Here is a 22,766-nt window from a genome sequence, read left to right on the forward strand (position 1 = left end):
TTGGCCCAGCGTCGTCCGGGTTAGGGGAGGGTTTGGCCCAGCGTCGTCCGGGTTAAGGGAGGGTTTGGCCCAGCGTCGTCCGGGTTAAGGGAGGGTTTGGCCCAGCGTCGTCCGGGTTAAGGGAGGGTTTGGCCCAGCGTCGTCCGGGTTAAGGGAGGGTTTGGCCCAGCGTCGTCCGGGTTAAGGGAGGGTTTGGCCCAGCGTCGTCCGGGTTAAGGGAGGGTTTGGCCCAGCGTCGTCCGGGTTAGGGGAGGGTTTGGCCCAGCGTCGTCCGGGTTAAGGGAGGGTTTGGCCCAGCGTCGTCCGGGTTAGGGGAGGGTTTGGCCCAGCGTCGTCCGGGTTAAGGGAGGGTTTGGCCCAGCGTCGTCCGGGTTAAGGGAGGGTTTGGCCCAGCGTCGTCCGGGTTAAGGGAGGGTTTGGCCCAGCGTCGTCCGGGTTAAGGGAGGGTTTGGCCCAGCGTCGTCCGGGTTAAGGGAGGGTTTGGCCCAGCGTCGTCCGGGTTAAGGGAGGGTTTGGCCCAGCGTCGTCCGGGTTAAGGGAGGGATTGGCCCAGCGTCGTCCGGGTTAGGGGAGGGTTTGGCCCAGCGTCGTCCGGGTTAGGGGAGGGTTTGGCCCAGCGTCGTCCGGGTTAAGGGAGGGTTTGGCCCAGCGTCGTCCGGGTTAGGGGAGGGTTTGGCCCAGCGTCGTCCGGGTTAGGGGAGGGTTTGGCCCAGCGTCGTCCGGGTTAGGGGAGGGTTTGGCCCAGCGTCGTCCGGGTTAAGGGAGGGTTTGGCCCAGCGTCGTCCGGGTTAAGGGAGGGTTTGGCCCAGCGTCGTCCGGGTTAGGGGAGGGTTTGGCCCAGCGTCGTCCGGGTTAAGGGAGGGTTTGGCCCAGCGTCGTCCGGGTTAAGGGAGGGTTTGGCCCAGCGTCGTCCGGGTTAAGGGAGGGTTTGGCCGGCCGGGATGACCTTGTCCCATCGCGGTCTAGCGACTCCTTGTGGCGGCCCGGGCGCATACACGCTGACTACGGTCGCCAGGTGTACGGTGTTTCCGATGACACAATGGTGTGGCTGGTTTCCGGGATAAGCGAACAGTTTGTTGAGAAGCAGTGCGGCTTAGTGGGGTCGTGTTTCGAAGGACACATGGCTCTCGACCTTCACCTCTCCCGAGTCCGTTACATGAGTTGCAGCGATGGGACAAGACTGTAACTACCAATTGATTATCACAAAATAAAAAGTACAACAAACAAAGTACAACAAGCCTATGCACCACATATAGGCTAATTCTAAGAAAATACAGTATTATAATCCTGTGCCGATCACTGCATTAAAAATGTTTACATCTCAGAAAGATTTATAGTTTGGCTCCCACATAGTGCCTTAAATATCCAACAATAAACACGCCTTATTTAATAACCTTAACTCTCCAAGCAGCTCTCTCTCTCAGCCAGGACTTGGCATGCGTCAAACTTGGCAGAGGCTTCGAGAAGTGATGCCTCCGTGTGGTGAGGGCACATACAAGAATATATTAGAGTAATGCACTATGAATTGGACCCTCCACCATGTCAATTATTAATGACAGTATCAGCCTCTGAGACATGGACTCTGAGTTGACCTGAAAAGAGGCAGAGAAGGAGAAGGCTAAATCAGTAATGGTGCGTGGGTAAAAATCACTGGGAAGCCAAGACAGGAAAATAAAAGACATATTACAACCGATGTGTTGTGATAATTGCGTTGTTTGCTCTAAAACCTGTTCATTTATATTTAGGCCTAAAGGCCGAGACAATTAGAAGACACAGTGGCAGAATAAATTCAACCACACGTTTGTTTCACCACAAAAACAGAGAGCAACATTTTTATCCACAAAACTTATTGTATGTAAAAAAAAAAAACAGTTACATGACCTACAGCGTGGTCAAGCAAGTTAATGTTTCCAACATTTTTGGACTACTAAACAACTATTGATTTAGAACCATGGAGAGTTACCGCAAGTCACAAAGAAACCAGGCGCTGCCTCCACTATTCCAGTGTAACGGATGTGAAATGGCTAGCTAGTTAGCGGGTACGCGCTAATAGCATTTCAATCGGTTACGTCACTTGCTCTGAGACCTGAAGTAGGGTTTCCCCTTGCTCTGCAAGGGCCGCGGCTTTTGTGGAGCGATGGGTAACGACCGTGCTTCGTGGGCAACCGTTGTTGATGTGTGCAGAGGGTCCCTGGTTCGCGCCCGTGTCGGGGCGAGGGGACGACGTAAAGTTATACTGTTACATTGATGCTGTTGACCCGGATCACTGGTTGCTGCGGAAAAGGAGGAGGTTGAAAGGGGGGTGAGTGTAACGGATGTGAAATGGCTAGCTAGTTAGCGGGTACGCGCTAATAGCATTTCAATCGGTTACGTCACTTGCTCTGAGACCTGAAGTAGGGTTTCCCCTTGCTCTGCAAGGGCCGTGGCCTTTGTGGAGCGATGGGTAACGATGCTTCGTGGGCGACCGTTGTTGATGTGTGCAGAGGGTCCCTGGTTCGCGCCCGTGTCGGGGCGAGGGGACGACGTAAAGTTATACTGTTACATTGATGCTGTTGACCCGGATCACTGGTTGCTGCGGAAAAGGAGGAGGTTGAAAGGCAATGTAACAGTATAACTTTACGTCGTCCCCTCGCCCCGACACGGGCGCGAACCAGGGACCCTCTGCACACATCAACAACGGTCGCCCACGAAGCATCGTTACCCATCGCTCCACAAAGGCCACGGCCCTTGCAGAGCAAGGGGAAACCCTACTTCAGGTCTCAGAGCAAGTGACGTAACCGATTGAAATGCTATTAGCGCGTACCCGCTAACTAGCTAGCCATTTCACATCCGTTACACTCACCCCCCTTTCAACCTCCTCCTTTTCCGCAGCAACCAGTGATCCGGGTCAACAGCATCAATGTAACAGTATAACTTTACGTCATCCCCTCGCCCCGACACGGGCGCGAACCAGGGACCCTCTGCACACATCAACAACGGTTGCCCACGAAGCACGGTCGTTACCCATCGCTCCACAAAAGCCGCGGCCCTTGCAGAGCAAGGGGAAACCCTACTTCAGGTCTCAGAGCAAGTGACGTAACCGATTGAAATGCTATTAGCGCGTACCCGCTAACTAGCTAGCCATTTCACATCCGTTACACTAGCACCATTTCAACTTCAACATTTCTTCATCTAATCGCCTATGCTTAGTCTAATACAGTGACAACTAAAAGATACCAAAAACGATGTAGTTCAATCAACTTAAGATAAATATGATGTGGCTGTCCATGGTACTGATTTGTGTGTGTGTGTGTGTTCATACAAGTAGAAAAAAACATGTTGACTCCCCCTACTTGTAGAGAAAAGCCAATGCAATCCTCCTCTTTCATGTTGCCTAAACATGTCTATGACTCTGTCATACCGTACACACTTTTAGTTTTTGTTGTCCTAGGCTACCTGGCTAAAATGCTTGCTTGCTAGTAGTCTAACTTACTTTCATTGGGAATGATGCACCAGGCCAGCTAGGTAATATTAGCCATCTAAGTCTAGCTACATGTTGACCTTCCATCCTCTCAGGCCAGGGACACAACATATGAATTAATGGTTGGATCAGAATCGCCGTTATAATCATTGGCCAGTATAGAGAAATAAATAAAACCACAAGTCCAAATCCCTATCTCCATCCATGGCTAATTTGGGAAAGAGACGATTTTAGCTAGCTAGCCACTGGAAGTCAACTGTCACGCCCTGACCTTAGAGAATCTTTTATTTCTCTATTTTTAGGTCAGGGTGTAATTCTCTCTTTCTTTCTCCATCTCGGAGTACCTGAGCCCTAGGACCATGCCTCAGGACTACCTGGCATGATGACTCCTTGCAGTCCCCAGTCCACCTGGCCGTGCTGCTGCTCCAGTTTCAACTGTTCTGCCTGCGGCTATGGAACCCTGACCTGTTCACCGGACGTGCTACCTGTCCCAGACCTGCTGTTTTCAACTCTCTAGAGACAGCAGGAGCGGTAGAGATACTCTTAATGACCGGCTATGCAAAGCCAACTGACATTTACTCCTGAGGTGCTGACTTGCTGCACCCTCGACAACTACTGTGATTATTATTATTTGACAATGCTGGTCATTTATGAACATTTGAACATCTTGGCCATGTTCTGTTATAATTTCCACCCGGCACAGCCAGAAGAGGACTGGCCACCCCTCATAGCCTGGTTCCTCTCTAGGTTTCTTCCTAGGTTTTGGCCTTTCTAGGGAGTTTTTCCTAGCCACGGTGCTTCTACACCTGCATTGCTTGCTGTTTGGGGTTTTAGGCTGGGTTTCTGTACAGCACTTTGAGATATCAGCTGATGTAAAAAGGGCTATATAAATAAATTTGATTTGATTAGGGTGGGCATTCTATGTTTTCTATTTCTTTGTTGTTTTTGCCATGTGTGGTTCCCAATCAGAGGCAGCTGTCTATCGTTGTCTCTGATTGGGGATCATATATAAGTTGTGATTTTCCGTTTGGGTTTTGTGGGGAGTTGTTTTCTGTTTAGCTGTTTTGTTGCCTGGCAGAACTGTTCGCTTTCGTTTTTTCTACTTTGTTATTTTGTTGCGGTGTTCAGTTTTATTAAAAATCATGAACGCCTACCACGCTGCACCTTGGTCTCCTTCTTCAACCCACGAGAGTCGTTACATCAACGACACAACGAGATGGAACAATTCAAGTTTTTTTCTGTCAATGACGTTTGGCTTCTGATGTGATGTGATTGGTGTTAAACTGGATTTGTATTTGGACCATTCACAGCTGAACTCACTGATTGGCTATTATTTTATACATTTGTTATCAAGGGAGGCCAAATGCTCACTGGCTTCCCTTGCATCAATTCTATGGGAGGCAATAATGTCATACTGTTTTTGACCAGACAGCATCAGATAGATGGGCTACACATACAGAGACAGAGGGGTGTTGTTTCGTTCGCTCAGACTCGGTTCTAGTACACAGCTAGTCAAGATAAAAATAGAGAGAGAGTGCTAGAACCTTGGAAAGAGAGAAGCTAATGAGAAGCTAATGAGAATGAGTCTTGTTTTAAAATATCAGGCTCCCAGAATGCACTTATGTACAGGCCAAACAATCGCTGCGGAAATTCTATGTAAAAAAGTATCTGCCTAAATCCAAGACATAAAAAACATATATTTTTATATTCAAAACACATCACAGGGCATGTCCTAGAATATATGTAGAAGATAGTGCAGTACATGTTGATGATTAGTAAATCAGATTCTCAGAGGTACATGAATATGGTTACATCCATTTTTCCTGAGACTGAGAATTACTTAAAGAACAGTCCGAAATTAACAGGTGGTTTTGTAGAATCATGTAGAATCATTTAGCATTTTAAGCTGACAACCACTCCCTCTTACTTTGATTGCAATCAGTTGTTCTGGGAGTTTCCCTGGACTCCATTAAATGTTTAAAACCTTTCTGAAAACAAGTTTCATCAGCCACAATCTGCAGATCAACCTAATTAAATCCAAATGCAACCTAATTAAATGCCCTTAGAGTGTATGATGCAACACATCCAGATGCAGTTTATATATTGTATATAGGTAACATAAAAAAATTGAATAATGATAAGGTGGATACATTGTTTATGTGGTGTAAAATACCCCCACCACCCCCACTTTTTTTCTAAATATATAAATAATTTGGTATGTATGATATTCATGCCTTTCTATGAACAGCCAGGTGTTGTCAGATGAAGCCCTAGGCTACTACAGAATATATTGCCTATCTGACACAAAAGCTACATTCTAAAAAGCAGGTGTTGAAATGCATTGATTCCAAAGAGGCTGTCATTATAATGGCAGTCAAAATTCAGATCACAAACTCAGTTCCAAAAATCTATCAACGGACTGAAATAGGATATCTCACGACAGACGTACCCCCGGTATGTCAGCCAACTTTAAAACCATATCCAGGGGGAGCGCGAGAACCGCCCGAATATGATTTCAACAGCATCAAAGAACGTCGTGGAATGAGCCACACAATATCACTCGATTTATTCAGCTTACCTTTGCTTTTCACCATGCTGCAAACTTGGTTTCTCCTCTACTTATCCAAGAGAGCTGGACATGTTTTCCAGCATCGTCCCCCGGCGTCTGTTAAAAAGCAAAGCAGTCGTGTTGGTCTGTGTCCGCTACAGACGCGCGCACCAAGACAAGACAGCGAAAGGCGCGAAACTGGGGTTGTCAGCGGCAGTAGCGGGTAGCTTTGTCTGAGCAACGAATAAACTACAGACATCCAACCTATAGACATCCAAGTAAAGACATCCAACCTAAATCCTCAGAGCTATTAAGTGCACTAACATGACCGTGAATTACACGCAGCCAAACTGACAGAGACAAAGAGGCAGGCAACCGTGTACAGTACAAATGTTGCAGAGGGGCGGGCTGGCGCGTAAAGGTGAGCTCATGGTGTCATTATAGGGAGTGGATTTGTCTCAGCCTCCAGCATGCTCTACTAGATAACTCCTATCTCCCTCTTTACTAGGTAACCTCTATCTCCCTCTCTCCGTTGCTTTTGCGACAAGTCTCCCAGGGATACATTGAATGCCTTTATGCTCTCGCTATGGGGTCAGGCAAATCCTGTTTAGAACATCATGCCATGCACCATCCATCTCCACTCCCACAGCTCTCTCTCTCTCTCTAGTATTCTACAGCTGACACGGGTAAACTCTGCAGTTGGCATAGACTACTGCAGTTGCCCAGACAGACTAGGGGAAATGGCATGTTTTTCATGTTGAGAGTCTGCGGGTGCCATCACATCTCGCTGATTACTTTAAAGTTCATATAACAACCCCTCTGCATGTGATTATACTTGTATATTAATATTTATTATAGTAGGCTACAATATATTCCTGAATATGACAAAAATGTAGTCGATAAGTAGTTTAATATGCATCTGTGAAACCAGTTGTCTCTGTAGTCCAGAAACATAGTATTCTAAGGTTAATCAGTCCATTGCATACAATTGTAGTTCTTGATGTATAAAACAAGATTCAAGCCTAGTTCTGGAAACATAATAGCAATTGTGAAGATCTGTTATTCAGTCACTGTCTATGTATGTGTGTGTGTGTTTGTGTGTGTATGCACGCTCATGTGTTTGTCTAAAGGGAGAAAATTAGATTATAAAATCGGTCCAATGTCCTTTGTTTTATCTTTAGCACGCAAGAGGCTCACAAAAAGGCCACTTCTTTTTTAAATTTAACTAGGCAAGTCAGTTAAGAACAAATTCTTATTTACAATGACGGCCTAAGAACAGTGGGTTAACTGCCTTGTTCAGGGGCAGAACAACAGATTTTTACCTTGTCAGCTCAGGGATTCAATCTAGCAACCTTTCAGTTACTGGCCCAACGCTCTAACCACTAGGCTACCTGCCACCCCAACGCTCTAACCACTAGGCTACCTGCCACCCCAACGCTCTAACCAATAGGCTACTTGCCCAACGCTCTAACCACTAGGCTACCTGCCCAACGCTCTAACCACTAGACTACCTGCCACCCCAACGCTCTAACCACTAGACTACCACCCCAACGCTCTAACCACTAGGCTACCTGCCACCCCAACGCTCTAAACACTAGACTACCTGCCACCCCAACGCTCTAACCACTAGGCTACCTGCCCAAAGCTTTAAACACTAGACTACCTGCCACCCCAACGCTCTAACCACTAGGCTACCTGCCAAAAGCTCTAAACACTAGACTACCTGCCACCCCAACGCTCTAACCACTAGACTACCTGCCCAAAGCTCTAAACACTAGACTACCTGCCACCCCAACGCTCTAACCACTAGACTACCTGCCCAAAGCTCTAAACACTAGACTACCTGCCCAAAGCTCTAACCACTAGACTACCTGCCACCCCAACCCTCTAAACACTAGACTACCTGCCACCCCAACGCTCTAACCACTAGGATACCTGCCCAAAGCTCTAAACACTAGACTACCTGCCACCCCAACGCTCTAACCACTAGGCTACCTGCCCAAAGCTCTAAACACTAGACTACCTGCCACCCCAACGCTCTAAACACTAGACTACCTGCCACCCCAACGCTCTAACCACTAGGCTACCTGCCCAAAGCTCTAAACACTAGACTACCTGCCACCCCAACGCTCGAAACACTAGACTACCTGCCCAAAGCTCTAAACACTAGACTACCTGCCACCCCAACGCTCTAACCACTAGGCTACCTGCCCAAAGCTCTAAACACTAGACTACCTGCCACCCCAACGCTCTAACCACTAGACTACCTGCCCAAAGCTCTAAACACTAGACTACCTGCCACCCCAACGCTCTAACCACTAGGCTACCTGCCCAAAGCTCTAAACACTAGACTACCTGCCCAAAGCTCTAACCACTAGGCTACCTGCCCAAAGCTCTAAACACTAGACTACCTGCCACCCCAACGCTCTAACCACTAGACTACCTGCCCAAAGCTCTAAACACTAGACTACCTGCCACCCCAACGCTCTAACCACTAGACTACCTGCCACCCCAACGCTCTAACCACTAGACTACCTGCCGCCCCACTTACTCTATAAGCACAGTCCCGCTTTGCTTCCACAGATTTCAGCAGCTCTGCGTTATGAGGTGAGGAAATGTCAATAAATCAGCTACTCTTTTCTTCCCTATAGATTCCTTTCCCTTAATATTTATCATAACACTGAGCATAGAGCATCATCCCACAGTTAAGCAGAAGTGGTCATTCTAATTAGTTCTAATTCAAAAACAAACCGTCTCTCCTAAACCTGTGTTTCTGGCCAGCCCTGTTGACTGTGCGGCAACACTTTGACTGCTTCCAGGAGCCTTGCTATTGTACAATGACACTACAAAGCGCCAGCGCTTCCCACGCACAGGCATCCGTCCTCATTACCCGCGGCAGGTCTCGACTGCCAGAGCTCACAAAGGGCGCCGTGGCGCAGAAACCCGGCTGTACCGCAGACAAACACCGGCACCGGAGAGTTAGGGTGGAAACAGAACAATAGTAGATTCTGAGAGAGAGAGAGAGAGAGAGAGAGAGAGAGAGAGAGAGAGAGAGAGAGAGAGAAATAGAGGGAGAAAGAGAGGGAGAGAGAGAGAGAGAGAGAGAGAGAGAGAGAGAGAGAGAGAGAGAGAGAGAGAGAGAGAGAGAGAGAGAGAGGGAGAAAGAGAGGGAGAGAGAGAGAGAGAGAGAGAGAGAGAGAGAGAGAGAGAGAGAGAGAGAGAGAGAGAGAGAGAGAGAGAGAGAGAAATAGAGGGAGAAATAGAGGGAGAAAGAGAGGGAGAGGGAGAGAGAGAGAGAGAGAGAGAGAGGGAGAGAGAGAGAGAGAGAGAGAGAAAGAGAGAGAGAGAGAGGGAGAAAGAGAGGGAGATAAGATATGGAGGCAGTGCTCTGCACTTTGTTGTTTCCCTGACAGGAAACAAACATGGAAATTGGGGATAAAAATGGATGAAAATGCATCCTAGAGGCTCCAAACCCTGAACCCCGCTGCACTACACAGCACTGCACTGCACTACACTCCGCAGCCTTACAGAGCTAAAAAAAAAATGGAGGCATGCCTTTGTTTAGCTGTTACTATTCAAAACTGCAGGTATGCATTGCAGACTGTACAGTAATGTTACATGTCTCCCAACAACAAAGGCAAAACACACACACACACACACACACACACACACACACACACACACACACACACACACACACACACACACACACACACACACACACACACACACACACACACACACACACACACACACACACACACACACACACACACAAAGTGACATCTAATACATTGCGGGCCCCCTCCTGAGATTGTGTGGCCCTGCTAAAACATGCTTTGACTCCCAATTCTCCCCCGTGCCCATTAGAGGTGAGAGGTAGCCTTTTCCCTCTCACAGCACACGGTCTTAAATGAGAGAAATTGGAAGAGCCCAGCACAACTCAATGGGTTTTCTTCACACTTAGCTGTCAAGGCTCGCTCCATGCACACAGCAACAAACAGTTTAACCTTAGCCTAAAAATAACAGGACACGCGCATACACACACACACACGCGCGCGCGCACAGAGAAACACACAAACCCAAGAGGGCCATTTATCAAAAAATGCCATAAAATCCATTTAAATTCTATTAGAATCCGCTGCAATATGATACTGTACATACACGGCAGTCCAATTTCTCCCAGCACTTCTAACTCCCCCGATTGCCAGCATGAACCACTCCATAACTCCACTCTGTGTTGGAGTCTTTCCACCATATAGCTGAAGTACTCCAAATCGGGACTAAGCAGTTCGTAGAATATTTCAACTACCCTCTTTGGCCCCGTTTAAACACACATATCAATAGTTCCAAAGGCAGAAAAGCTGAGGATTGATTTGCACAACAAGCAATTTGTTGATGCAAACGACTTTAGAAAGCAATTAAGCATTTCCCTCCATACATATTCAAATTATTTTATTTTATTCTCTCTCGTAGGGATGTTTAATCATGAGCACTTTTAATCAGGTGGGCTGGCAGACAGGTCTCGATCACCATCATTTATAAATTAGAAATGATGACAATGGCCCCACATTTGTTTCAATCAGAGTGGAACAATGTCTTGTGTTACTTCCAAATTGATTTAAGGGTGCTCAGCTTTTCACCGGGAGAAAGTTGGTCTCACATTATGTAAAATTAATTTCTTGACGTGAGTTTGTGCCTCCTGGGGAACTGGGCTGTTTGAGGAGGAGCAGTCACTGGAACCAGAACATTGCCCACACTAATGAACCTCTCAGGTGTTTACAGGATCCTGCGATGGGAAGGAGAACGATGGGAAATTAACAAACAGAGTAAAGCACAGCGGGTACACTGGAGTAAATGCAGGCGCAATAACACCATGGCTCTGCAAAGACTTCCATCTCAATTCCAGTCAGTTCATAGGAGTGTATTGCTTTCTTAACAAGTTTCATGTCCAATTCAACTGACAAAAATTGAAAAGGAATGGACCGAAACCCTCCTGTACAGATTGTTGTAGTGCTGGTGCTAGGCTACATGCCCTTCCATATGTATTTAATTTGTCTCTATACTCCTACATTTTAGGTTGACAGTACAGAATGGCAGCTTTTATTTGTGGTATTGTCATGCATATCTCAGTGTTTACGTTTCCAATAGGATTCTGGTGGGGGGGGGGGGGGGGTAGGTTTAGGGTTAGAGTTAACCTCCCCACTAGCCATGATTGGCTGAGATAATGAGTGGGCTGGACATGCCGAGAGATGAGTTCGGATTGGTCTGCCATATAGAAGACTTTTGACTATTTGAGCTGGACAGTCTGTGTTAGTAATCCTGTCGAACGCGTCTTTTTTTAAATGTAGCTGCATAAGTGTTGCTCTCCACTTTCTGGAGGCTCGAGTTTTGAAATCAGTGGAATTAGAGTATGATAGCTAAAGGGATGGGATTACGTCTTCAAACTAAGGGCATTTGTGGCATGGATCCGTGACAGGGAGTCGCGTCCACCATCCATGATGATGTATAAGATAGTCTAGCTAGCTACATTTTCAGACATTACATGTTTCTAATTTTGACAGAAAGTTGTTTCATTTCAAGCTAAAGTGTTCCTAGCTAACGTTAGGTGGCTGGCTCGTTAGCTAACGTGTGAAGTGATGTGTGTGATCTTACATGTTGTTTACCTAGCTAGGTTAATTGTTTAGCTCGCTAGCTAGGTACATGTCTTGAGCTAAAGTGTACAACACCCGTTGAATATGGCCGGTGTCAGTAAACGTCAGCAAAAAAACATAATGAAATTGTTGCCAGCGCTGGTTAGGCTGTTTTCATGTTATCTGGATATGACCGTTTTTCTCTACGACCACCACAAGTGTCACGGGACTCGTCTGAAGTCGGTAAGGCTGATGTCTGTAGTGGCCAAACCCACTGTGGACAGGGGAGGCTCTCACGAACACGATGGTGTTCTACGTTTCTCTCTACGACCCCCTCAAATGTCACGGGACTCGTCTGAAGGTAACCCATACAAATAAATGTATAAAGTATGGAGGTCGTTTTGTGCCAACAAAAATAAAGGGTGTAAAAAAAATATGTGTAAAAATGTTTAAGCTTAGTAGACAGTCCCCCAATGGCTTAGACTTTTAGAGGTTAACAAATTAACCAGGGCATTACATTTTTTTCTTTTGTTAAATAAGGGCAAAGGACCCTGAGCCGCGATTTAAATTCTTCACTCTTCAGTTTTTCACAAAGCCATTGGACAGCTGGCCATTTTGATTAAAAACGTATCTGTAATGTAAAGTTAATTTTCAGGGATATGGAACAGAACAGTTAGCTATTTAAAAAAAATCTTGTGCCAGTCTGTCCTCTACTGCGTCTTGGCCTCCTTGTGCCAGTCTGTCCTCTACTGCGTCTTGCCCTCCTTGTGCCAGTCTGTCCTCTACTGCGTCTTGCCCTCCTTGTGCCAGTCTGTCCTCTACTGCGTCTTGCCCTCCTTGTGCCAGTCTGTCCTCTACTGCGTCTTGCCCTCCTTGTGGGAGTCTGTTTTAATATACTGGTGGGCTCGGTCATGCTCAGTGTTCTCTCTGCAACACACTCTCCTTACAGAATGTGTGTCTGTCAAAACAGCACTGCTGGGCATTCTCCACAGAGAGAGCCTTTGAAAGTGCACTAGATCCATCCTCCCTATTACTTCCCTCAGTAGGAAGTGGAGGAGAAGGAAGTCGGAGCAGTGTCAGCAAGTGGTTTGTTCGCCTTTCCCCTGAAACCTATCCTCACAGGTGTGTCAGTCTGTGTTGAAATTCTCGCTATCTGCCTCACTCTACTTTGCACTGAGATGTGTTTGTTTCCATTTCAACTGTATGTGGAGTCATTTCCCTCTTTCAGCCCCCTGCAACGCAAAACTTCCTCGCTGTGTGAACTGCTCCCCAATCAAATGTCACAGGAAAGACTCAGCAGTGAGATTTGCCCTCTCTCCCTTTTAAATGGAATATTTCCACACTGCTGGGCATCGAATAAACTGATCTAATTTGGTTTCTAGCTGTTCGTCCCTTATGAAGTCTAAATGCAATCATCAGCAATGTTTCAGTAAACACCAGCAACAGTCTGATAGCACACAACAGTCAAGTAAAAATATGTACACTACCTTTCAAAAGTTTGGGTTCACTTAGAAATGTCCTTGTTTTTGAAAGAAAAGCAATTTTCTTGGCCATTAAAATAACATAAAATTGATCAGAAATACAGTGTAGACGTTGTTCATGTTGTAAATGACTATTGTAGCTGGAAATGGCAGATTGTTTATGGAATATCTACATAGGCGTACAGAGGCCCATTATCAGCAACCATCACTCCTGTGTTCCAATGGCACGTTGTGTTAGCTAATCCAAGTTTATCATTTTAAAAGGCTAACTGATCATTAGAAAACCCTTTTGCAATTATGTTATCACAGCTGAAAACTGTTTTTCTGATTAAAGAAGCAATAAAACTGGCCTTCTTTAGACTAGTTGAGTATCTGGAGCATCAGCATTTGTGGGTTCGATTACAGGCTCAAAATGGCTAGAAACAAATAACTTTCTTCTGAAACCTGTCAGTCAATTCTTGTTCTGAGAAATTAAGGCTATTCCATGCAAGAAATTGCCAAGAAACTGAAGATCTCGTAAAACGCTGTATATCACTCTCTTCACAGAACAGCGCCAACTGACTCTAACCAGAATAGAAAGAGGAGAGGGAGGTCCAGGTGTACATCTGAGCAAGAGTACATTAGAGTGCGTAGTTTGAGAAACAGATGCCTCACAAGTCCTTAACTGGCAGCTTCATTAACTTCTTATGGCTGGGGCAGTATTGAGTAGCTTGGATGAATAAGGTGCCCAGAGTAAACTGCCTGCTACTCAGGCCCAGAAGCTAAGATATGCATATTATTAGTAGATTTGGATAGAAAACACTCCGACGTTTCTAAAACTGTTAGAATGATGTCTGTGAGTATAACAGAACTCATATGGCAGGCAAAAACCTGAGAAAGAATCCAACCAGGAAGTGGGAAATCTGAGATTTGTAGGTTTTCAAGTCTTTGCCTATCCAATATACAGTGTCTATGGGGTCATATTGCACTTCCTAAGGCTTCCACTAGATGTCAACAGTCTTTAGAACCTTGTTTGAGGCTTCTACTGTGAACGGGGAGAGAATGAGAGCTATTTCAACCAGATGTCTGGCAGAGTGCCATGAGGTCACTCAGGCGCGCCCCCATGAGAGGTAGCTGCGTTCCTTTTCCTTTCTAAAGACAAAGGAATTCTCCGGTTGAAACATTATTGAAGATTTATGTTAAAAACATCCTAAAGATTGTTTCTATACATCGTTTGACATGTTTCTACGAACTGTAATGGAATTGTTAGACTTTTCGTCTGGCCTGCGCATCGTGAATTTGGATTTGTGTACTAAACATGCGAACAAAAAGGAGGTATTTGGACATAAATGATGGACTTTATCGAACAAAACAAACATTTATTGTGGAACTGGGATTCCTGGGAGTGCATTCTGATGAAGATCATCAAAGGTAAGTGAATATTTATAATGCTATTTCTGACTTCTGTTGACTCCACAACATGACGGGTATCTTTATGGCTTGTTTGGGTCTCTGAGCGCTGTACTCAGATTATAGCATGGTGTGCTTTTTCGGTAAAGCTTTTTTGAAATCTGACACAGGGGTTGCATTAAGGAGAAGTTTATCTAAAGTTCCATGCATAACACTTGTATCTTTTATCAATGTTTATTATGAGTATTTCTGTAAATTGATGTGGCTCTCTGCAAAATCACCAGATGTTTTGGAAGCAAAACATTACTGAACGTAACGCGCCAATGTAAACTGAGATTTTTGGATAGAAATATGAACTTTATCGAACAAAACATACATGTATATGTGTAACATGAAGTCCTATGAGTGTCATCTGATGAAGATCATCAAAGGTTAGTGATTAATTTTATCTCTATTTCTGCTTTTTGTGACTCCTCTCTTTGGCTGGAAAATGGCTGTGTTTTTCTGTGACTAGGTACTGACCTAACATAATCAGATGGTGTGCTTTCGTCGTAAAGCCTTTTTGAAATCAGACACTGTGGTGGGATTAACAACAAGTTTATCTTTAAAATGGTGTAAAATACTTGTATGTTTGAGGAATTTTAATTATGAGATTTCTGTTGTTTGAATTTGGCGCCCTGCACTTTCACTGGATGTTGTCATATCGATCTTGTTAATGGGATCTCAGCCGTAAGAAGTTAAATAGTACCCGCAAAACATTAGTCTCAACGTTAACAGTGAAGAGGCGACTCCGGGATGCTGGCCTTCTAGGCAGAGTTTCAAAGAAAAAGCCATACCTCAGACTAAAAGATTAAGATGTGCAAAAGAACACAGACACTGGACAGAGGAACTCTGCCTAGAAGGCCAGCATCCCGGAGTCGCCTCTTCACTGTTGATGTTGAGACTGGTGGTAGAAGAAGAAAGAAGAAGAAAGTCCTTTGTTTCCAGCTGTAACCGATGTGAAATGGCTAGCTAGTTAGCGGTGGTGCGCGCTAATAGCGTTTCAATCGGTGACATCACTTGCTTTGAGACCTTGAAATAGTGGTTCCCCTCGCTCTTGTGGAGTGATGGGTAACGATGCTTCGTGGGTGACTGTTGTTGATGTGTGCAGAGGGTCCCTGGTTCGCGCCCGAGGGGACGGACTAAAGTTATACTGTTACATTGATGCTGTTGACCCGGATCACTGGTTGCTGCGGAAAAGGAGGAGGTCGAAAGGGGGATGAGTGTAACCGATGTGAAATGGCTAGCTAGTTAGCGGTGGTGCGCGCTATTAGCGTTTCAATCCGTGACGTCACTCGCTTTGAGACCTTGAAGTAGTGGTTCAAAAGGGCTGCGGCTTTTGTGGAGCAATGGGTAACGATGCTTCGTGGGTGACTGTTGTTGATGTGTGCAGAGGGTCCCTGGTTCGCGCCCAAGGCGAGGGGAAGGACTAAAGTTATACTGTTACACAGCCATTTTGAGCCTGTAATCGAACCCACAAATGCTGATGCTCCAGATACTCAACTAGTCTAAAGAAGGCCAGTTTTATTGCTTCTTTAATCAGAACAACAGTTTCAGCTGTGCTAACATAATTGCAAAAGGTTTTTCTAATGATCAATTAGCCTTTTAAAATTATAAACTTGGATTAGCTAACACAACGTGCCATTGGAACACAGGAGTGATGGTTGCTGATAATGGGCCTATGTAAATATTCCATTACAAATCTTCAGTTTCCAGCTACAATAGTCATTTACAACATTAATAATGTCGACACTGTATTTCTGATCAATTTGAAGTTATTTTAATGGACCAAAAATTTGCTTTTCTTTCAAAAACAAGGACATTTCTAAGTGACCCCCAAACTTTTGAACGGTAGTGTACATTTGTGTGTATTCAGGCTGCATTAGTGTAGCTGTAATTATACAAAACATATGTAATCACAACCACAGGCCATGGAGGCCAGACCACCACTGAATAGGAAATGCTTGCCCTCTAGTTAAAGCTTGTGAGGAATAGAGAAGAAGAATTGATGCAGGTGTGACTTCAGTCAATACTATGAGTTCCTCCTCTGCCATGGGAATATGGCTCCAGTACTGCAGGCCTGCTGCTTTCATCGTTTCACCTTTTCAATCAGCAAAACGATAAGGCCTGGGAAAACAGGTTACATTACCATCCAATCAATGCCTGTCACGGATCAATTATGTGCCGAGGCTAAAGAAAAACCAGCAGACATATCTGTCTTACTGAAGTGGAGTTTGTATAATCCTGTTCCATGTCACTGCCAATACATGTGGTATAAACATTCAAGGCGGTATGAGGGAGGGTTGGTAGCAGAAGGAGAGACGAGGCTGCAGTAAGCCAATGTGAAGATTTAATTGCTTGCTTTCCCAATATCATCATACTCGCACTCAGAGAGACCAGATTTTTCCTCAAAGTATCTGTCCCTGTTCATTAAATTTCACTTAGCAGCTAAGCACCATCAGAGGCGGAGCCAGTGAATCATGACCTTCCATCTGGAGAAGAGCGAAGCAGCGGGAGGCTTCGCCCAGTCACTCAGGCGGACGGCCAGTCCCTGAGCTTATTAGGAGAGGAAAAGAGAGGGAAGCTCAAAGGAGAAATGGAGGTGCAGGCTGACAGAAAGCCCAGGAGACAGTGAAGGGAACAGGGAGTAGGGGTTGGTGTGTGCTATACTGAATGAACCACTGAGAATGTGTGAGTGTGGAGATCTCAGAGCAGCCAGTGGTCTTTTCAGAGTGAGGACCTACGCAGCAGGAGGCTAAAATGCAGGTGGGTAGTTGCCTTGGTGCATCTTTGTTTTGTCCTTAATGGCAAACACAAATATAACTTCATTTAAAATTTGTAAACATTTTGACATCATTTTTTAAAATTAAAAGCTTCTTTTTGTTTTCATGAGTAAATTCATGCAGTGTAATTATTTGTTATTTGTAATTGTCCAATGGCGTGACTGTCCCAGGTAAGGTTGTGGAACTTTTAACTTAGGTTAATTCATGGAAACAGTCCATTCATGAAATGTTCAAATAGTTCTGATTGATTGCTACCAGAGGGACTTGGGAATTTGGTTGTAACGGCTTCACTTCAGGTGTGGAATGTAGGTTTAACAAATATGTATATATACATACTCACACACACTGAGTATACAAAACATTAAGAACACCTGCTCATTCCACGACAGACTGACCAGGTTGTTACGCTCGTCGAAATGATCGGACCAAGGTGCAGCGTGGTAGGCGTACATTTTATCTTTATTAAAAATGAACACCCAAAAACAACAAAAGGAAAACGAACGTAACGTTCGGTAGGCTACACAGAGCTGTACAAAAACAACACCCCACAAACTAAGGTGGCAAAACAGGCTGCCTAAGTATGATTCCCAATCAGAGACAACGATAGACAGATGCCTCTGATTGGGAACCACACTCGGCCAAAAACAAAGAAATATAGAACATAGAACGCCCACCCAAATCACACCCTGACCTAACCAAATAGAGAAATAAAAAGGCTCTCTAAAGGTCAGGGCGTGACACAGGTGAATCCAGGTGAAAGCTATGTTCCCTTATTGATGTCACTTCTTAAATCCACTTCAATCAGTGTAGATTACTGTTTATTTATTTTTAAATGGTCATTTAGCAGACGCTCTTATCCAGAGTGACTTACATTAGAGTGCAGACATGTCCGTAGTTTAGTTTTTCATACTGGTCTCCCATGGGAAGGAGTGGAGACAGGTTTTAAAGAAGGATTTTTACGCCTGAGACAATTGAGACGTGGATCGTGTATTTGTGCCATTCAGAGGGTGACTGGGCAAGACAAAAGATTTAAGTGCCTTTAAACGGGGTATGGTAGTAGGTGCCAGAGGTACCGGTTTGTGTCAGCAATATGGGCCAGCATCCCTGTGGAATGCGGTCCTTTTTCTGAGGGCAAAAAGGGAGTGCAACTCAATATTAGGAAGGTGTTCTTAATGTTTTGTACACTCAGTGTATATACACAGTTTACATACAGTTGCGGCTAAGTATATTGGCACCCTTGCACTTATCTTAAATATGTCCCTATTTCTTCTAAAATAAGAAAAACTATTATTTTGTTCACCACACCTTTTCAACGTTGCAGAACCAATTTTATTTTTGTAAACTTAAGCTTACAATTTTAATTGATAAAATAAAGACAAATGGCTGAGCTGAAAACAGAAGTTGGCAGAGGGCACCCCTCAAACATTGAAAGATCAGAGCAGTTTGCTGCTGAAGAGCGGGACAAATTGATGGCAGGAAGGTGCAGGAAGCTCAACGATGGTAACAAGAAGCCTTTGTTGGCAGTTATCTGAGCCAAAGGCCGTGCAACGAAGTACTAGCTCCAGGGAGGCAACCATTTTGTCTATGCCATTTTGTCTTTCTGCAATGTTGAAAATCCAATTACAAGGTGTGGTGACCAATTATAAAATGTATTTTTAGAAGAAATAGTGAATTACTTAAGAAGATGGTGCCATTATATTTGGCCGTGACTGCATGTTTTTTTTTCTCACTTTTGTTTCGCAAGAAAGGCATAAAAATTCAAAAATAAATAGAAAATATGGCAACTTGAGCCATCTCTTTCCAACTATGATGGTTATACAAACAAGAGAAAACAGAAAAGAGTATTCTTCTTTTGTATCTATCCTGTTGCCTAATAACTTTACCCCTCCTATATGTACATGTCTACCTTAATTACCTCGTACCCTTGCACATCAACTCAGTACTGGCACCCAGTGTATATAGCCAAGTTATCGTTACTCATTAACTTGGTACTGGTACACAGTGTATATCATTACTCATTAACTTGGTACTGGTACCCTGTGTATATAGCCAAGTTATCGTTACTCATTGACTTGGTACTGGTACCCAGTGTATATAGCCAAGTTATCGTTACTCATTGACTTGGTATTGGTACTCTGTGTATATAGCCAAGTTATCATTACTCATTAACTTGGTACTGGTACTCTGTGTATATAGCCAAGTTATCATTACTCATTAACTTGGTACTGGTACCCTGTGTATATAGCCAAGTTATCGTTACTCATTGACTTGGTACTGGTACCCTGTGTATATAGCCAAGTTATCATTACTCATTAACTTGGTACTGGTACTCTGTGTATATAGTCAAGTTATCGTTACTCATTAACTTGGTACTGGTACCCTGTGTATATAGCCAAGTTATCATTACTCATTAACTTGGTACTGGTACTCTGTGTATATAGCCAAGTTATCATTACTCATTAACTTGGTACTGGTACTCTGTGTATAAAGCCAAGTTATCGTTACTCATTAACTTGGTACTGGTACCCAGTGTATATAGCCACGTTATCATTACTCATTAACTTGGTACTGGTACCCTGTGTATATAGCCAAGCTATCGTTACTCATTGACTTGGTACTGGTACTCTGTGTATATAGCCAAGTTATCGTTACTCATTAACTTGGTACTGGTACCCTGTGTATATAGCCAAGCTATCGTTACTCATTGACTTGGTACTGGTACCCTGTGTATATAGCCAAGTTATCATTACTCATTAACTTGGTACTGGTACCCTGTGTATATAGCCAAGTTATCGTTACTCATTGTGTGTTTATTCCTCGTGTTACATATATTTTTAAATTATTATAATTTTATTTGATTGTATTCTGCATTGTTGGGAATGGCCCGTTAAGTAAGCATTTCACTGTTAGTCTACACCTGTTTTTTCCAAAGCATGTGAGAATTAATTATTTGAATTGCCAACAATATCTGTTTGGTTCCTCTATGATCACAGAAAGGTATTCCATTTTCACGTAATTCTGTACTCGTACCTAATAGTTCCACACATTTTCCTGTATCCCTTATATAAAAGCACCACATTGAATCTTGACCATGCAACTGCAATGTGAAAAGCAGAATTGTCATTGACAGTTTGTACAGTGCCATATATCAAAGAGGAATTGGATTATTCTCAGCTAATAAATCTGGACAGAGATGTGTGTGATTAACCTAAAGACTGCTCTTGTCCAATGAGCTTTTTCCGCATGGATCACCCACCCCAATGTCATTAAAAGCAGTGAGTCACCAAGCTCACCTGCACTACGATGCTGCTGCCAGCTGTTTAATAAAGTGCAGATTGGATTACCTTCCCTCTAACAAAGTAATTTAATCAGGGACACAAAGCATGAGGATGCCATGGTCCTCCAGGACAACTAATGTCAACCTCTGGTCTAAAAACTCAATACCTGGAACCAAAACAGGAAGCTTTTATTGAGTACTCTCACTTAACAGATTCATGTCCGTGCTGCCATTTTGGGTGCAGGATCACTGAGTGGAGCCAGTTAAGATATAGACCAGGGAATGCGGACAGCGCCATGGTCAGCCTGAACACACACTCTCTCTCTCTCTGCCATTGGATATTCAACCTGAAAAACTCTTCAACAGTTTTCCTAATCTCAGTCATTTCACCAGCAATAAAGTCTATTGAAATACATCTGTTATGTAAAAATATGCAGATACTGTGTGAGCCACTGTTCCACGTCAACATACAAATCTCAAACCAATCAGAGCTAAACCCATACGTTTCCACGCCCTGCTAAGATGACTTATTCAATCACTGTAAAGCGATTTAAATAATGCAATACACATTATAGCACCATTAAAGTCATGTATTTACTTCTTCAATATCTTTTGGGGAAATGCTTCCTGTTACAAACAAACGTGAGAGCAACAACTGCCAGAACACCAGAGATTCTGCCTTTCAGGTCTAGCCGACGGCTTTGAAATTTCGCAGGACCTTGTCCCAAGTTCCCCTGCTGCCCCGTCGCCCCAGGGACCGTGTCCCAAGTTCCCCTGCTGCCCCGTCGCCCCAGGGACTGTGTCCCAAGTTCCCATGCTGCCTCGTCGCCCAGGGACCGTGTCCCAAGTTCCCATGCTGCCCCGTCGCCCAGGGACCGTGTCCCACGTTCTCCTGCTGCCCCGTCGCCCCAGGGACCGCGTCCCAAGTTCCCATGCTGCCCCGTCGCAAGTTCCCATGCTGCCCCGTTGCCCCAGGGACCGCGTCCCAAGTTCCCATGCTGCCCCGTCGCCCCAGGGACCGCGTCCCAAGTTCCCATGCTGCCCCGTCGCCCCAGGGACCGCATCCCAAGTTCCCATGCTGCCCCGTCGCAAGTTCCCATGCTGCCCCGTCGCCCAAGGGACCGCGTCCCAAGTTCCCATGCTGCCCCGTCGCCCCAGGGACCGCGTCCCAAATTCCCATGCTGCCCCGTCGCCCCAGGGACCGCGTCCCAAGTTCCCATGCTGCCCCAGGGACCGCGTCCCAAGTTCCCATGCTGCCCCAGGGACCGCATCCCAAGTTCCCATGCTGCCCTGTCGCCCCAGGGACCGCGTCCCAAGTTCCCATGCTGCCCCATCGCCCCAGGGACCGCGTCCCAAGTTCCCATGCTGCCCAGTCACCCCAGGGACCGCGTCCCAAGTTCCCATGCTGCCCCGTCGCCCCAGGGACCGCTTCCCAAGTTCCCATGCTGCCCCGTCGCCCCAGGGACCGCGTCCCAAGTTCCCATGCTGCCCCGTCGCCCCAGGGACCGTGTCCCAAGTTCCCATGCTGCCCCGTCGCCCCAGGGACCGTGTCCCAAGTTCCCATGCTGCCCCGTCGCCCCAGGGACGGTGTCCCAAGTTTCCATGTTGCCCCGTCGCCCCAGGGACCGTGTCCCAAGTTCCCATGCTACCCCGTCGCCCAGGGACCGTGTCCCAAGTTCCCATGCTGCCCCGTCGCCCAGGGACCGTGTCCCAAGTTCCCATGCTGCCCCGTCGCCCAGGGACTGTGTCCCAAGTTCCCATGCTGCCCCGTCACCCAGCGAAGGAAAGTGAACCGGGAGATCAGAGACAGGATCAGGATAATCCGATTACTGGCACTGCTCTGCCAGAGTTCTGCTCCTGTTTCATCCCATTATAGCAATATGTCTGAGTACTGGATCCTCTTTCTACAGCAATTACAAAACCTTTAGAGACATAAAAGGCCCATTTCTTAATGGCAAACGCCATCCATCAAACATTTAGTCTCCTGAATGAGAGAGTGGTTTGTTGTTGTTCCCTGCTTTCTCACATTTGTAAACTTTGTGGTTTATTCCATTAACAGTCACATTTTCTTTCTAATGGATTTTTACATAGTTCTTGTTTTTTCCCCATCAACACATGCATACACACCAATACAAACCCTACAATAGATCACATAT

At 45.3% G+C, this 22,766-nt stretch overlaps 2 protein-coding genes across 3 annotated transcripts in view; one reads left to right on the forward strand and one right to left on the reverse strand.

Moving 5' to 3' along the window:
* The window catches only part of LOC139537861 (teneurin-2-like), a 179,534-nt gene extending 173,019 nt beyond the window's left edge, over nt 1–6,515 (reverse strand). The window contains exon 1 of one of the 2 annotated variants that reach the window (XM_071339712.1): nt 6,039–6,515. In XM_071339712.1, the coding sequence (XP_071195813.1) occupies nt 6,039–6,054 (16 nt within the window). In that variant the 5' untranslated portion in view covers nt 6,055–6,515. The remainder of the gene's footprint in view (nt 1–6,038) is intronic. The other variant, XM_071339713.1, reaches the window with a different exon arrangement.
* A 5,315-nt stretch (nt 6,516–11,830) lies between these two features.
* Nucleotides 11,831–22,401, forward strand: LOC139536742 (uncharacterized). The gene is made up of 2 exons (XM_071337336.1): nt 11,831–12,002; nt 21,365–22,401. The coding sequence occupies exons 1-2, from the start codon at nt 11,831–11,833 to the stop codon at nt 22,399–22,401; spliced, it is 1,209 nt and encodes a 402-aa protein (XP_071193437.1).
* Nucleotides 22,402–22,766: the final 365 nt, after the last annotated feature.

This window comes from Salvelinus alpinus, chromosome 13, assembly GCF_045679555.1.
Source record: "Salvelinus alpinus chromosome 13, SLU_Salpinus.1, whole genome shotgun sequence".
Classification (NCBI taxonomy): Eukaryota; Metazoa; Chordata; class Actinopteri; order Salmoniformes; family Salmonidae; genus Salvelinus; species Salvelinus alpinus.

Bases quoted from the DNA above. Each gene is read 5' to 3' on its own strand.
- LOC139536742 (XM_071337336.1), top strand. From the start codon at position 11,831: ATGACCGTTTTTCTCTACGACCACCACAAGTGTCACGGGACTCGTCTG. The intron at 12,003-21,364 runs GTAACCCATACA...CCGTCGCCCCAG, and splicing joins GTCACGGGACTCGTCTGAAG to GGACCGTGTCCCAAGTTCCC.